The 14,612-nt window shown below is 46.6% G+C and overlaps 7 protein-coding genes across 7 annotated transcripts; 4 read left to right on the top strand and 3 right to left on the bottom strand.

The window, feature by feature from the left end:
* Window positions 1-1,052: 1,052 nt before the first annotated feature.
* RhiXN_06101 (extracellular metalloproteinase MEP) lies at window positions 1,053-3,527 on the top strand (the record flags this gene model as incomplete). Its single annotated transcript, XM_043325917.1, has 13 exons — window positions 1,053-1,120; window positions 1,186-1,279; window positions 1,336-1,515; window positions 1,588-1,675; window positions 1,732-1,835; window positions 1,895-2,038; window positions 2,087-2,389; window positions 2,452-2,938; window positions 2,992-3,058; window positions 3,112-3,168; window positions 3,222-3,286; window positions 3,338-3,424; window positions 3,478-3,527. 13 exons carry the CDS (start codon window positions 1,053-1,055, stop codon window positions 3,525-3,527), a joined length of 1,794 nt encoding a protein of 597 aa, XP_043181349.1.
* An 805-nt stretch (window positions 3,528-4,332) lies between these two features.
* RhiXN_06102 (beta-lactamase superfamily protein) lies at window positions 4,333-5,133 on the top strand (the record flags this gene model as incomplete). Its single annotated transcript, XM_043325918.1, has 1 exon — window positions 4,333-5,133. The coding sequence occupies one exon, from the start codon at window positions 4,333-4,335 to the stop codon at window positions 5,131-5,133; it is 801 nt and encodes a 266-aa protein (XP_043181350.1).
* A 440-nt stretch (window positions 5,134-5,573) lies between these two features.
* RhiXN_06103 (tyrosinase) lies at window positions 5,574-6,817 on the bottom strand (the record flags this gene model as incomplete). The annotated part of the gene is made up of 6 exons (XM_043325919.1): window positions 5,574-5,648; window positions 5,702-5,911; window positions 5,968-6,234; window positions 6,294-6,497; window positions 6,548-6,573; window positions 6,631-6,817. The coding sequence occupies 6 exons, from the start codon at window positions 6,815-6,817 to the stop codon at window positions 5,574-5,576; spliced, it is 969 nt and encodes a 322-aa protein (XP_043181351.1).
* A 2,067-nt stretch (window positions 6,818-8,884) lies between these two features.
* On the top strand, window positions 8,885-9,981 carry RhiXN_06104 (glycoside hydrolase family 61 protein; the record flags this gene model as incomplete). Its single annotated transcript, XM_043325920.1, has 4 exons — window positions 8,885-8,954; window positions 9,006-9,223; window positions 9,295-9,451; window positions 9,503-9,981. 4 exons carry the CDS (start codon window positions 8,885-8,887, stop codon window positions 9,979-9,981), a joined length of 924 nt encoding a protein of 307 aa, XP_043181352.1.
* Window positions 9,982-10,868: 887 nt separating this feature from the next.
* On the bottom strand, window positions 10,869-11,702 carry RhiXN_06105 (h-type lectin domain-containing protein; the record flags this gene model as incomplete). Its single annotated transcript, XM_043325921.1, has 1 exon — window positions 10,869-11,702. The coding sequence occupies one exon, from the start codon at window positions 11,700-11,702 to the stop codon at window positions 10,869-10,871; it is 834 nt and encodes a 277-aa protein (XP_043181353.1).
* A 1,476-nt stretch (window positions 11,703-13,178) lies between these two features.
* RhiXN_06106 (DASH complex subunit Dad4) lies at window positions 13,179-13,516 on the bottom strand (the record flags this gene model as incomplete). Its single annotated transcript, XM_043325922.1, has 3 exons — window positions 13,179-13,298; window positions 13,364-13,408; window positions 13,457-13,516. The coding sequence occupies 3 exons, from the start codon at window positions 13,514-13,516 to the stop codon at window positions 13,179-13,181; spliced, it is 225 nt and encodes a 74-aa protein (XP_043181354.1).
* A 95-nt stretch (window positions 13,517-13,611) lies between these two features.
* On the top strand, window positions 13,612-14,563 carry RhiXN_06107 (Prefoldin subunit; the record flags this gene model as incomplete). Its single annotated transcript, XM_043325923.1, has 6 exons — window positions 13,612-13,692; window positions 13,754-13,830; window positions 13,913-14,021; window positions 14,072-14,224; window positions 14,281-14,430; window positions 14,483-14,563. 6 exons carry the CDS (start codon window positions 13,612-13,614, stop codon window positions 14,561-14,563), a joined length of 651 nt encoding a protein of 216 aa, XP_043181355.1.
* Window positions 14,564-14,612: the final 49 nt, after the last annotated feature.

Consider the following 14,612-nt stretch of genomic DNA (forward strand, 5'->3'; position numbering starts at 1 on the left):
ACGATAATGAACACTCATTTTATCGGCTCTTCAAATTGTGGAGAGCTTGGCTACAAAAACGGTGGGAGTGAGTACTAGCCCTCCAAAAGCTCCCCACATCCCTTTGAAGTCAGTATCTTTCAGCTCGTATATCCGAATCCTCAACTCTGATAATTAACACGCCGCCGGCGTGGCTTAGATATCGGGAAGCTCGCGTATAGGTGCCAAGGAAGTGCTGCTCGGAAATAGTAACAGAAATCCACGCCTCAACATGCAAGAACCGTAGACTCTTCAACTAGCTAGATGAATTCGATCCGATTGCTATCGCCGCTTACTCACGGGATTTTGATAAAGTCCGAATTACATTTACAACTAACACATTCATTTGTTATTAATCATAGAGGACAACCAAGTCGCATGGTGCGCTTTCGTTGTGAGTGACGGGAATTTAATAACCTTGCTTCTAATTTGTGACGCAACCATAGCTATTACTTGTAGACTTCTGGATATTTGAACCACCCAGATTCAGAGCCTGGGGAAAAGATGTATTTCAACTGTGATTGTCGGAATCTAATGTCGCCATCCGTGAGTAACTGACACGATACGGCATTTCCGGGGTACGCCTCCGTGTGGACGAGAATTAGCCGCCCTATCAGAGCCGTTAGTCAACCTCGAATTCTCCGAGCATGTGCACACACCACGTGAGCGAACCGGATTTACACTTCTCAAGACTTGGCGAAGTTCTTCTACCAATAGACCTAATACCTGAACTTCTCCATATGGGGAACTCTAGGCGGGATCTGTTACGCGTACGAGCGCGTGGATAGTGGGCCATACCACAAGGTGAGTTCCGGATGACGGTGCATGCATATGCTACATGGTAGCCATTGGACATTCTTGATGTGTAGATTCGGAATCATCAAAGGGAACCGACGGACGTGTTCAAATGCATTCCAAGGGCCGCTAGCACATATAAGTAAGCACCATTTCCCAATGCTGTTCTTCATAGCAGCTTCGTCGCTTTGCTATACCGTTCCAACCTCTCCTTCGCTCTCTTTCTCTCTAGGCCCGCCATGGTTTCTGTCAAAGGACTCGCCGCTGTTGCGCTCATGATCGCCTCTGGGGCTGTCGCCGCCCCATGGTACGTCCATCCCACTGACCTATGCATATATACGGGGAACTAATCACATTTCCTGCATGGTTTAGGGATCCCACCTCTCGCTACGCTACGCACAGCGTTCGTTCTGTAGGCCCCCAAAAGGTCAAACTCACCACCTACAGCCCACCGGCAACTTTCGAGGTATCTATCCTTTAGCTTAACCTATTATGAAAACCACAACTCACCATTAAACTCAGACCTACGGAGTAGAAGGAGTGGTTCACCCGCTCGCCAAGCGCGGCATCACCGATGCTTCGCCTGCCGACGCCGCCAAGAGCTTCTTGGAGAGCAAGTTGGGTGTCAAGCCTGAGGATTTGTCTCGCAAGAGCGGACACTCGTCGGATGTCGCCTCGTTTGAGTATTTCACTCAGACCTTTGTGAGTAATCATCATTCGAAATGATTTCCTGGCTCCATTTTCTTAACCTGGCTGTTTATTAAATGCATTTAGAACGGCATTCCGGTTGCTAATGCTGTTGCCAACGTCGGTCTGAAGAACGACAAGGTGACTTCCTTTGGTGCTAGCTTTGTCAAGCCCAGTAAGACAGCATTCCGCTATTTTATTCTTCGGCTGTTTTTAACCTAGTATTTACAGAGAGTGTTGCGGCCCCCCAGCCCAAGCTATCAAAGGAGGAAGCCATTTCCAAAGCTGAGAGCGTTACCGGAGTCAAGTACAACAACGCCCCTACCACTCTCGAGGTATGCTAATATATTAATATACCCCCAATATGAAAAATAACTAATAATTGGGACTAAAGTACTTTGCGAAAGACAACGACCATGTTGTCCTCACCCACGTTGTGCAAGTTAGGAGCCAAGAGCCCCCAGAGTTCTACAGTGTCTACGTCGATGCCAACTCGGGTGAAGTTGTGAATGTGGTCGACTTTATCATTGATGCGAGCGTGAGTACTTTAAACTGCGGCTATATACCATATTGACCCCAGTGGCAGTACCGTGTTGTTCCCTTCAACGTCCAAGATCCCACTAAAGGCTACTCTGTTCAAACCAATCCCGCGGACAGCGTTGCCTCCCCCAACGGCTGGCACACCGTCGGAAGCACCACCTCGACCAATACTTCTGGCAACAACGTGATTGCTTTCAAGAGCACCACTAGCGCGACCACATCCCAATCGAGCGCGACCAACAACTACGACTATGCATACAACGCTGCAGTTGCACCCACTACTAGCCCCAACGTTGATGCTGCCCGTACCAACGCATTCTACACTGCGAATATGGTTCATGACTTTACGGTGTGTTCATGCCCAAACCGGCGCTTCTTTTATTCTTATGTATTGACTCACGGTTTTTCTAGTACCGATACGGATTTGACGAAGCCTCTTACAACTTCCAAAACGACAACAACGGAAAGGGTGGAAAGGGCAACGACCGCATTCAACTCTATGCCCAGGACACTTCGGGTACCAACAACGCTTACTTCACCTCTTCTGCCGACGGCCAGACGTCCGAAATTCACATGTACACTTGGACCTACACAAACCCTCGCCGAGATGGTGATCTCGAAAACGACATTATCGTCCACGAATACGGACACGGTGTCTCTACCCGTCTCACGGGAGGCGGAACCGGCACGTGCTTGAGGACTACCGAGGCTGGTGGAATGGGAGAGGGCTGGAGCGATGCCCTTGCCGAACTCACGGAGGTCAACTCCGCCACTTTGGCTGATTTCACCCTGGGCGCATACGTGACCGGTATCGCGGGCGGCATTCGTAGCTACCCTTACTCGACCAGCAAGACCACGAACCCCCTCACCTATGGATCTCTGGGGACCCGAAACGAGGGTTAGTGTCTACCATCTTTGCTTCTTGTGTTTTCTTACTGATATGCGGTTTAGTTCACGATATTGGCGAGATTTGGGCTTTGATCTGGCATGAAATTTTCGCCAGTCTCCTTACCAAATAGTGAGTAATAAGGTCATATTCAAAACACTAGTAACTTAACCTTCATTATCTAGCGGTTACTCGGCGGACAGGTTTAACCCCGCGGGCACTGCAGGCAACATTGTGGCTGCGTATGCGCATATATCTTTCAAAAGACTCCGGGATATACTGACAATTTAATCAGGCACCTGTTTATCGATGCGTTCAAGTTGCAGCCCTGCAACCCTACTTTCTTGACCGCTCGTGATGGTATATACACTTTCTGCCTTTAGTTGTAGCTAATCTAACATTTGATTCCAGCTATCATCCAGGCAGATGCCAACAGGTACGCCGGCGCAAACAAGTGCTTGCTCTGGCAAGCATTCGCTAAGCGCGGCTTGGGAAGCGGTAGGTCAAATACGTCGCTTTCTTGGGAGATATTTCTGATTTGATTAATCTAGGTGCTACGGCAACCAAGAAGGACAACACGGCAGTTCCCTCTGGGTGCTAGAGCGGCATTTGTTCTCGGAACCCGAATGTACCTTTACCGCATGTGTTATTTACAGGCAGCCCTGTACACCTGAATCGCAATCATTTTTACTATATTCAACTAAGACCGCATGACCTGAGTAATCACTAAATGTTCTCTCTTGTTCTATACTATTAAGGGATAGATATGCAGATCATTGGAGATCCGCAATTCCATGCATCGTAGCTACTGAAGCTGTGATTCCTTCCCCAATTGATTCACAGTACTTTCAAATCATTCTTCATAATACCAACCCATATAATTAACAACTACCTACTCATTTCGTCATATTTATATTTGAAGTTAATTCGGTGGATAACGTACGGTCATGATCGCCCCAAAGCTCAACTCGCTGTTTGATTGGACCCCTTGACTATTTGACTGCGAGGGGGGCTGCCCAGACAAATTTGATTTCGAGGGCAGGTGCAAAGCGCGTCAGCACGATCACGTTGCATTGATGTGCCAATGCTATTTGCCTAATCGGGATACGAAAATGCGTAAGATTAGATATACAAGAGATTTGACCAATTTTTTTTTGGCCGGGCGTAGTTCTCCCCCAAAAGAAAGGAATATTAATCATCGGGTGACAGGAGAGTATAAAAACCGCGCACACTTACACTGATTTTCTGCCTGCGTCTATCCGATCATAACTCCACAATATATTATACGCATTTCGGACTTGGTATGTGTTTGAAGCTGGTATTTTTCATGTTTGTTAACCATCATCATACAATAGATACATTCCGAAAGCCCACATCATACATCGTTTTCTGTCCATTCAATCTCAATGACACCCCCTGGATTTCGAAGCAAGGTCGACATGACCTTCATTGGTACTGCCACTGCCATTATCAGCATCGATGGAGTCCACTTCATCACCGATCCCGTTTTTGACAACGTGGGCACCACATACGACCTGGGTATACTCACCTTAGAAAGCCTCAAGGCACCTGCTCTTGGTCTGCACGAGATACCTGCCATCGACGCAGTCCTTCTGAGCCACGAGGACCATCCCGACAATCTCGATACAGCCGGTCGAACTCTTCTTGACGGAAGACTGGTCGTCACCACCCCGGATGGCGCTAACAACCTCGAGCCAAGACCCGCCGTTCACCCGATTCTCCCATGGCAGACACTGCCTCTCAGCATCGGAGGAAAGAAGTTCAACATCACAGGCACTCCATGCGTGCATCTTCCAGGCGGCGAGACAACTGGGTTTATCATTCATACCGAATCATTTGGCACGAGCCCCGAAGGACTTCCGAATGCAATCTACTTTTCGGGAGACACGATTTATCTCGAAGAACTTGGGCAGATGCGAAAGAAGTTCCACATCGTACTTGCGATCATTAATCTCGGCTCAGTAGTAGCCCCTTTACCCGATGGGCCGGTTCAAATCACCCTTGATGGGAAGTCTGCGGTGAAGCTCATTCAAGACATCGGAGCAGACTTGGTGGTCCCGATGCATTTTGATTCATGGAAACACTTCAAGGAACCAAGCACAGAGTCCAAAAGGATATTTGAGGAGGCAGGATTGAAGGACAAAGTTATCTGGCTTGAGCCTGGTGTAGCTAGGCGTGTTTTGTAGTTTATGCCTTGTTTTGGCTATAATATTAGAGACTCGAAATCATAGCAGAACTCGCTGTTTTATTGTTGAGCGTGCTTGCTTAGAGAATGAGCAAGGGCTTTTCAAAAAGAAAACAATTTTGACGCTTGTGTCACCCAAATAAACCTCTAATAGGGTTAGATAATATTTCACTCCTTCTCTCGACCTTACACTATGTGCGAAGTATAAGTTAATGTTCCCAAGACGCTTGCTCTTTGCCTTCCGCATATATACATCCAAGGCTTGTAAGGATATATTTAAATATGAAAGAAGCATCTCGCCCCCTTTTTTCTCCCCAAGATCATTCCTGAGGGATACTATCATAACGCAAACCACACACATGCAAGGCCATTGTAGGTTCATTCACGCCTTTAAAAGGCTGTGATTTCTAGAAGAATCTATCGCTAAAATGCTATATTAGATTACTGCGCAATAACATCTTGGTCAGACATATTCATTTCTAGTATAGTAGTGAGTTGCTCCCCCTCATCATCATACTGAGTAAAGATTAGCATCATGACGCGCGTTATCTAAATGAGCTATGGCATACCGTGTAACATAGCCCGCTAGCTTGAGTATCCATTACACTCTCTACTGTTCTATTCTGAGCTAGACCCAATACTGTCATTATGTCGCCCAGGCCGGCCATGTTTGTGGTTGCGTTTTGAATAGCATTCCCTGTATAATCCGAGATGCGTGTCTTGTTACGACCTTGCCATAGCGTCCAAATGCGGTCAATCTGCGCATGGTGAAGGTAAAACTAGAATATTGAAATCTCAGCTATGCAATTATAATTAGCAAGCATATAAAGCGCACTAAAGGGTCATTGGGTGAGTAGTGCTCCAGCATATCACCACCGATCGCATTATGCACTTTATCATGAAGAAGTCCTAGAGTGTCAAGCACCATTGTCAATTGTTGGACAGCTAGGGGTAGATGTGGCCTACGTTCTGTTTTGTTCCATAAGTTGAGAAAGTCTGAGTATCTCATAATTCCTCTTGCATTCGACGCAGTCCATTGACCAGGTTCTGTAATTGACAAGTTAAATCCTCTTTTTAGGCAATGAGGCTTGGGCAGGTTTGGCTGCAAAAGGGGAGGGCTAGGTCAATATATCTAACAAATCGAAATATATCAGATCATACTTGCATGCCAGCATATGGGCCATCCTCGACACAACCCTCAGTGATCCCCAGGCTTCCAAAACCATGTACTGGATGGAATATCTCGGAGTTTATGAATGCTTGGATGGTGCCGGAATCACGTGTCCAATCCCAGTAAGGCATCGTATCGGTATACCCACAGCTCTCAAGCTCGCTGGCGTACATTGCCAGAAACCAGCGATGCCACTTTTGATCTAAGATCAATAACCGTGAAAGATTTCAGCCCTAAGACCTACTGGAAGGAAACTTGCAACATGGTGAACTACGATTACGTTAGTTCAGTGTTTTATAGCTCATAATTTTATATCAGACAACTAACCCGATTTTCGCAGTTTGAGGTGAACATAAGTGAAATCTTCAAGGGTGGATTTACTTTGGCCATCGGAGCTAATACGACTAGCTTTCTCTTTAGTGCATTTGACCGCGTTGTGGTAAGCGATTTTTTGGCGATTGGAAAGCTTCCGCCACTCTATGCGAATCGAAGGTCGTAAGCATTTACTATCCATTGCTGCGGGCGCTGAAATAGTTATCGGAATTAGTAGGAATAAGGCACAGAGTTGTGTGAATGTTTGCGAGCCCATGAACAGCTTCATGTTGAGGGAAACGCTTAATCTCTTGAAGTATTTGCTCTATACCGGAGAGCCAGGCCTCGTCGACCGCTGGCTATTTATGTGTATGTGAAATTCTCAACCTCCCTTATCATACCTTGGTGATGACAACCTCAGGAACCACGATGACTATGACGCGTTCTAGCTGAAACTCCACACGCGTCCCGATTATCACTTAGAATCGGCCTCTAACTTAGTACACAGCAGCCTTCATCGACTCCCTTCTACAAGCTCCCTTTAAAATCAATTGCAATATGCTAAAGCTTTCTTCAGAGAGCTTGTAACTAACACAGCTTTCCTTTAAAAAACACTAGATGGTAAGAGAGGTGTGGCTTCGGAGACTTCAGAGATCAAGTCCCATTATCTGACAAACGTCATAGAAATCAAATTAACCCGCAGATAAACGTGCCCAACCTCGACCTCGGAGCTTCAATGTTGAGCTGAAATTCGATTTTAACCGATCAAACCCCGATTAATAAACTATGATGAGGACTACGCATGCCTCACTTCTGATCCCCAGGAGTCGCTGAACGGACATTCTCGGGCGGCCTAGGCGAGAGCAAGGTGAATTCCGTGAAGTACATCAGTCGATTCAAATTCAAGTAGAACGAACTCCCTTCCCCCGTACATAGCAAAGAGCTTTCGCTGAGACTTCTCGAATGAAGCCATATCGAGTCATATGCAAGACAAAGAAATTGATTCTATCATAATGACGTCAAAATTTTTGTAGTTAGCCAGCGAAAACCTTGGAAGCGATCATGATACAGGGAAAGCATTTCACTAGTCGCAACACTGTCGCAACTCATGATTTGAAAGCTTGGCCGCCCACATTAAATACGTACTATTCGACTATAGACGGCAGACCAGACTCCTTTCCCAACGAAGCCTACGCCAATGAATGAAGCATAGCCCTTCAACAACACGTGTTCCTTGAGTTCGAGGACGATCTACAGGGACGTCAGATCTCGATCATGCTTGCAGTGTTCAGAATTGCCAAGAACGTTTAGGGTACCAACAAAGAGAATGTTTTACTTGGCTTTACTAGAGCTAATCTAATTAGATGCCCGAAAATAGAAGACGTGAATGAACACATCACGAAGAACGCCGCAGTCATATATGTTGCCCAGCTATGAGTGCAATGGCTTTAAACCTCGAAAAGTGTAGCGAAGGTATATAAAATCGGAGTTAACATAGAGGATGTACGCTTCCTTTGTCGGGATTTTTGCCGAGTTGCGTTTTCCCAAAGCCATACCGGGGGACAATTCGAGCACGAAAGCTGTGACTCTGTGATTTGCTCTGAATTGACTCGTTATTCATAGGATTTAGACCCCGAATTCACTAATGCACAGTACTCTAAACGGGTCGGGGCGGATACATCAATCAGTGGCTAGGACCAAGTTCAATTTTCGAATACGAACGTTCGAGCCTCGAGGTTTTGCTCTCTGGGATTCATAGAACATATAGGGAGTTTATGGAGTTTAGTTATCTTACCTTTTGCCGATCGTCGCTTCTATTTTAGCCGATAAAATCTCGTGAGGCTTCACCAGCCAGAAAACCAGCTTCCATATAATTGTTTTTGAAGCATAATCCTGGGGTTTTGCTCAGCTCGGCCGGCAACAGGCGAGAAAACTTGGCTTCGCAAAGTAAAGTGACATAAGTGTGTCACCGTATCCACCCTCAGCTTGCTTGTTTTATCACAGTCTCTGATGGTTGCTTCACGACGGGAGAGAAAAAGGTCCTCGATAATTCCAAACCCGTGCCGATCCCAAGTGGCTGTGCTTGTAGTGTAAGCGCTCGGCACTAATTTACAAGGGATCGACAGTACAAAAGGGGAGACAGCACTTTGGCCACCATCAATTTCTTTCTCTCCCCTTCCTCGATTATTTCTTTTTCTTTGTCTGCTTTGGCCAGACTCACGTTCACTATTACTCTCATTAGTAACTTGTCTTTCGCTTAGTCTTTACAATGTTGTTCCGGACTGTTATCGCCACTCTCGCTGCTGTAGCTGGTGTCTCTGCACATGGCTATATTGATAGTGGGTATCAAATCTCTCAATCAATGGCTGATTTCTAATAATAATTCAAAGAGGTCACTATTGGAGGCAAGACCTTTTCTGGTCCTTACCCCTTCTCCAATAAGAACGCTGCGAGTCCTATTCGCAAGATCACGACCACCTTTCCGATTACTAGCGCCAGCGATGCGAACATGAACTGTGGTATCGATGCCGCACCAGCTGCTCAGGTCGCCGCTGCCAACCCAGGAGACAAGGTCACTTTCAGTTGGAAGAGCGGGCAGAACAAGAACGTACGTGTGGCTGGGCTATGTTTGCGCACCTTTGTTTATCATCATTCCTTTCTCGGCTATCAATTATTTAGTGGGGTCACTCTATTGGGCCCATCATGACTTATCTCGCTCAAGTTCCCGCTGGTCAGACAGCCGACAAGTTTGACACCCGGAAAGCCAAATTCTTCAAGATCGACCAAACTGGTCAGACGGGCGGTGCCGGCACTGGATGGGTACAAGCGAGTATCAGTAAGTTATCTTAACCGACTCATGGATGGAGTTCTCATATTGAATTGATAGAGGGCGGCAAGACTTATACCACCACCCTGCCCAATGACCTTCCCGCCGGTGACTATATCATTCGCCATGAGCTTATTGCCTTGCACTTTGCTCAAAAGAAGGACGGTGCTCAATTTTATCCTGGCTGTGTCCAAATACGAGTTGGCGGCGGATCCAATGCTCCCAAGGCTATCTCGGCACAGACCGTTTCGTTCCCGGGCGGATATACCGAAAATGACAAGAGCTTGTTCGTCCCAAACCTATTCAAGGGCAACTTTGTCTATCCGTTCCCCGGCCCGCAGGTCGTCAAATCTCTTGGAGCAGCAAGCACCAAGGGGGCATCGAACGTTGGTAACAGCACTATTATTGACGAAGAAACCGAACCCAAGACATGCGATTCTAAGAAGGCCAAAGCTAAGAATGACAAGCGAACCCCCATTTCTCACGTTACTCCTGACCACGGCCGTGTTCGTTCTCGCGTCATGCGCCACCTGGTCTAATTATCTGTTTCTTTTGGGTCTCATGTTGCGCTGTGCGTTTTGTGTATCGATAGGATCCCATTCGTTTGTAGGTTATTCTGTGAATAGCTAATACCTCGCTAGCGAGTATTTGAACTATTTTTGCGTGATTTACGAATGCTTGTGTCATTAACATACAAGTGGACGTTTGGTGGCAGCAGAAGGTGGATTCACGTGGTGGACAATCGTAACTCTAATTGATTAACAAACTATGGAATTGATAAAGGTTATGAGTGATTGCTGTTCTAAACTAAATCGTGGTCTGCTATAGTAACCTGTGCATCGTAGCTGGCGGAGACGCATAACTAGGACTTGGTCGAAACTTCGGGTACATTGGACACCTTAAACATAGGCTTTATCACAAAAGTAGGCGCAGAGTCTTTGGAATAGCTAGTCTGGTACTGTGAACTCGGATGTGGTCGGTTGAATATAAGCTCTTACCACGCTCGTTGCGTTTCATTTTAGAATGCTTGGCACTTAAAACATGCCATCTGATCACTTATAGGTGGGTAATAGCACTAGGGTGTCACATTTGGGACATGTATGCGCCTGGTGTGTGGGACCAATACCCGGCCATCGTGTGTCAGCCCTATGCGTACCTAATTATCTACTTTCCTTTACTCAAATCTGCCCTCTTTACATGCGCTTCCAAAGAAAAGTCGGGTTCACAAATTATAAATATAGCAAAACCACGGGCAAACTGTGTTCGAGATGAGATATAGCGTTATTTTCACATGTTCAATCTACAAGATTCATACAAGATACGTCACGATGGACGCTTGGATGTTAATTATCAGTAAACTAGGGAGCCTTGAGGATAGGGTGGATCGATTAGATTTTCAATGGATTATTCTGTATATTTGACTCACCTAGTATTTTTGAATCGCAATCCACTGCCCGACTGTTGTGTACATTACGGTATCGTGCCATGAGTCAAGATGGCACGTCATACCCTGGGCGGTAACGTCCTTTACATATGCCTTCACCCTCAAATTACCCTTGTTAGTCTCGTCGATCCGACTAATCGCGTAGTAGACAACAGGTGGACGGGTAAACTTCTTCGAAAAGGTGACTTTCTTTTGATGCTCGTGCTGAGGCTTTTGCCAGTCACGTTGCTCTTGGGTGTCGAACGAACCAGATTCAATGTGCGAACGATCTGTGGGATGGGCTATCCACGATGCCTCGATCCAGTATGCTTTGGTAGTTCCCCAGACGCGGAACTTGAGCTTGCAGCCCTTGGTGGTGACATCGGTAGGAGTCACGTCGATACGCCAGTCGCCGCCCTTGTCAAGATCGAACGCACGAAGCCAGCAGACTACTTTGGGCGCAGACGCGTATTCGTTCTCGAATTTGACGTCAATGGTCGTGTACTCTTGCGAAGGCTTCACGGACGCGATGCCAGACTGAAAGTCACGATCGTTGAAGATGGGAAACCAGGTGCATCCCGCAGCGTACATGACCGAATCGTACCAAGCGTCAAGGTGGCATTTAGACGTGAACGAGTCGTCCTTGCCATTGAACTCTACACTATCAAAGTACGACTTGAGACGGATATTCTTGCTCTTGTCGTAGTCTGAAAAGTTGATCCCGAGGGGGTAGTTGGTCGAAGGGAAATTATTCCTAAACGCCTTGGAGTGCTCGAGCTGTGGCTTAGTCCAGTCACGGATGTCGTTGGTGTTAAAGAGGGCTTGGTGGTTGGCCATTCTTTTATAATTAAAGATCAGCCACGGTATACTAGGACGGTCGGATGGTTCGACTCAACTATAAGAGAATAGAAGGGTAACTGAGCTGTGTGGGGATGAGGATGATATCAACCTAGGGGACGAAGGAGGGGTTAAAATACATCTAACCATAGCTTGTATGGCCGTGTTGTTAGTTGCCTATCGATACTCCATCAGCACATGATGTCTGGGCCTAAGGGAGCACTCAATTTTCGGAAGGGCTGAACTCCGGGCAGTGCTCAACTAGGGGGTCGAAACCCACCCCGTTTATGCTTCCATTGACATTTGAGTGGATACTGATCGATATTCACAAATACTAGTTGCCTCTTATGTGTATAAGAATATGTGTCCGGATGTTGAAGGCTGGAGGCACCACAAACTAGGGTCAGGCGTAATCTTCATCGGGCTCGATCAGATTAATAAGACCCTGAATATCATCGCCCTCGAGGAATAGGTATTCATTTTGGGATCCGAATAAACCGCCTTTGTCTTTATTACAAGTGTGCGGACCGGAGTCCGTACACTTGGAGTAGCATGGCATCTATGGAGGATCCCTTGCAATCTATCGATCGATCAACCAAGCATTTTGGCCCACCAAAGGAGCCAGAACGACTTGCTAGTTATCCAATGACACTCCTGCTGAGTTGTGTTAGAGCTATATAGTATAGTATTATAAAGAGAGATAGACACCCCACAAACAGCGCAGTATCATAAACTAGTCGTGAGATTAGCAATATCGACCCCACACCACGAATGCGAAATTCTCCGAACCGAATAACGCTGTACGCGCAAAGTTGCAGCAAGGACCTATCCGTTGGAGGTTTGGATAAGCCTCTCCAAGATCTCTCGGTACATGACTCGTGTCGGTCCAGATATCGTAATCGAGCACGCCAGTGCTGCACCTTTTGAGCTTCTCCGAGAGCGAAGCCTCTTGTCATGATCATACCGAATATTGATCTACTCGTGGTATTCTATGGCGTTGAACCAAAATCGCCGAGCCGGATCGAATACCCCTCCGATCAATCAAGCACCCAACCCCGGTTGCTCAAGTTGTGTCGCACCAAAAATGATTCAACTCTCCTGGAATGTTTAGGATATTACACATACATTCAACTGCAATGGGATGGTAATGCACACAAATCTGCGGGGCCCACGAGGCGAGGTCCAACACTTGCGCACAAAGGAATAGAGGCTAGTATCTGGGGCCAATCGTTTGTCCCGAAGCCAGCATGTTTGGGAAACTGTGACTAATAGACGGTTCAGTGATATGGGATCCTTGTGTTTGTATCTGCCCTGGTGATATAAGAAGCATGGTCTTCAGGATGCGTAGACGTGTCCGGACATTTGAAACGGGCAGCTTTCAGTCCAGGATTAAATCAGTGATCATGATAGTAGGCTTGTAGAAGCATTTGTGCAAATTAACAAATCTTTTGTATCAATTTACACACCCATGCATTCCTACTCCGAGAGACTGGTCTCCGTTGTACTGGTCGCCGTCAAGTTATAAGCAACATTCCGTCGGTAATTAGCAAATAGTTCAGAAGCAATAACAATGTCTTCGTTGGCCGTATTAATTTCCTATATGAGGTGTAGTTTTGGGTCGTGTCCACACTTGGGTATGCGGGTGCGCGAGCACGACTTACCGCAACGGCTTTATTCATCTCAATGATGGCTTCGTGAAGTTTATCCTGAGAAGACATATTAAGATAGTTTAATTTAGAATCTTATGAGCTTACCGCATTTTTTATGATTCGTGCCAATAACATTGCCTGCCTCTCCTCATGTGGGTTCTCCATGGCGGTCGGATACTAGTCGCGTCGAGATCACGTGGTCAATCGTAAAGCGACGTAAGCGCCGACCCCCTTGCAATTGCCCATTCCGCGACCACGCTATGGCATCTACATCGACAGCCGAATCTGGATCCAAAGAACTAAAGACCAATCCCAGAGGCATTCCACATGCGCCATTTGTCGTGAGTGCATTAAACTCCTAGATTGGCAGTACCTCGATTTTTCTGTCGCCCGAATAAGTAGTCCGATATCGAGCAGCATATTGGGGGACCAGAGGCCGAATGTGAGAGTGCGCTCAGGCAATTCCAAGAGGCTGTCGCGTGAGTGAGCTTTATCCGATTAATTCAATATGGCACAGGCACCTTTTAACGCGTACATGGGTGCTGGGTTTGATCACCCTAGGAAATACCGATATATGGAATTGAATCTGAACCAGCGAAAATCGGGGCTGGAAGAAAAAATACCAGACATCAAGAAGTCACTGGGGGTTGTGGAGCACCTGATCACTCAAGTGAGTGCTGGAATTTCGCTATGGATCCCCTTAATGACATAGATGTACAGCGAAAGCCAGCCAAAACCGACGACGACGACCTGGAAGACGAAGACGATGATGATGAGGCTAAAAAGAAGAGGAATGTTACATTTGAATTGAATGATACTCTATACGCTGAGGCCGAACTGGAGGATACGGACACAGTCTACCTATGGCTTGGGGTAAGTTTGTCGTAAATCTAACGCATGCCACTTAGAGTGACCAATGATACTGCTAGGCCAATGTGATGCTGTCATATAAGCTCCCCGAAGCCCAGGAACTTCTTACATCGAAATTGTCTTCAGCGCAACAAAACCTCTCGAATGTGACTGAAGACCTCGAGTTCCTCCGTGAACAAATAACGATCATGGAAGTCAACACCGCTAGAGTAAGTGCCAGTGCTTGGAGATTTTATTTGACAGTCGTTTTAATTTCGATAGGTTTACAACTGGGATGTTCGACGAAGGCGCTTGAAGCGCGAGGCAGAAGCAGCTGGGAAAGCGGTACCAGATCCAGAGTAGAGTGGTTGTGTGGAAAATTCGAAACGGTTTATGATATTCTATTGAATAT

Source organism: Rhizoctonia solani, chromosome 6, assembly GCF_016906535.1.
Source record: "Rhizoctonia solani chromosome 6, complete sequence".
NCBI lineage: Eukaryota > Fungi > Basidiomycota > Agaricomycetes > Cantharellales > Ceratobasidiaceae > Rhizoctonia > Rhizoctonia solani.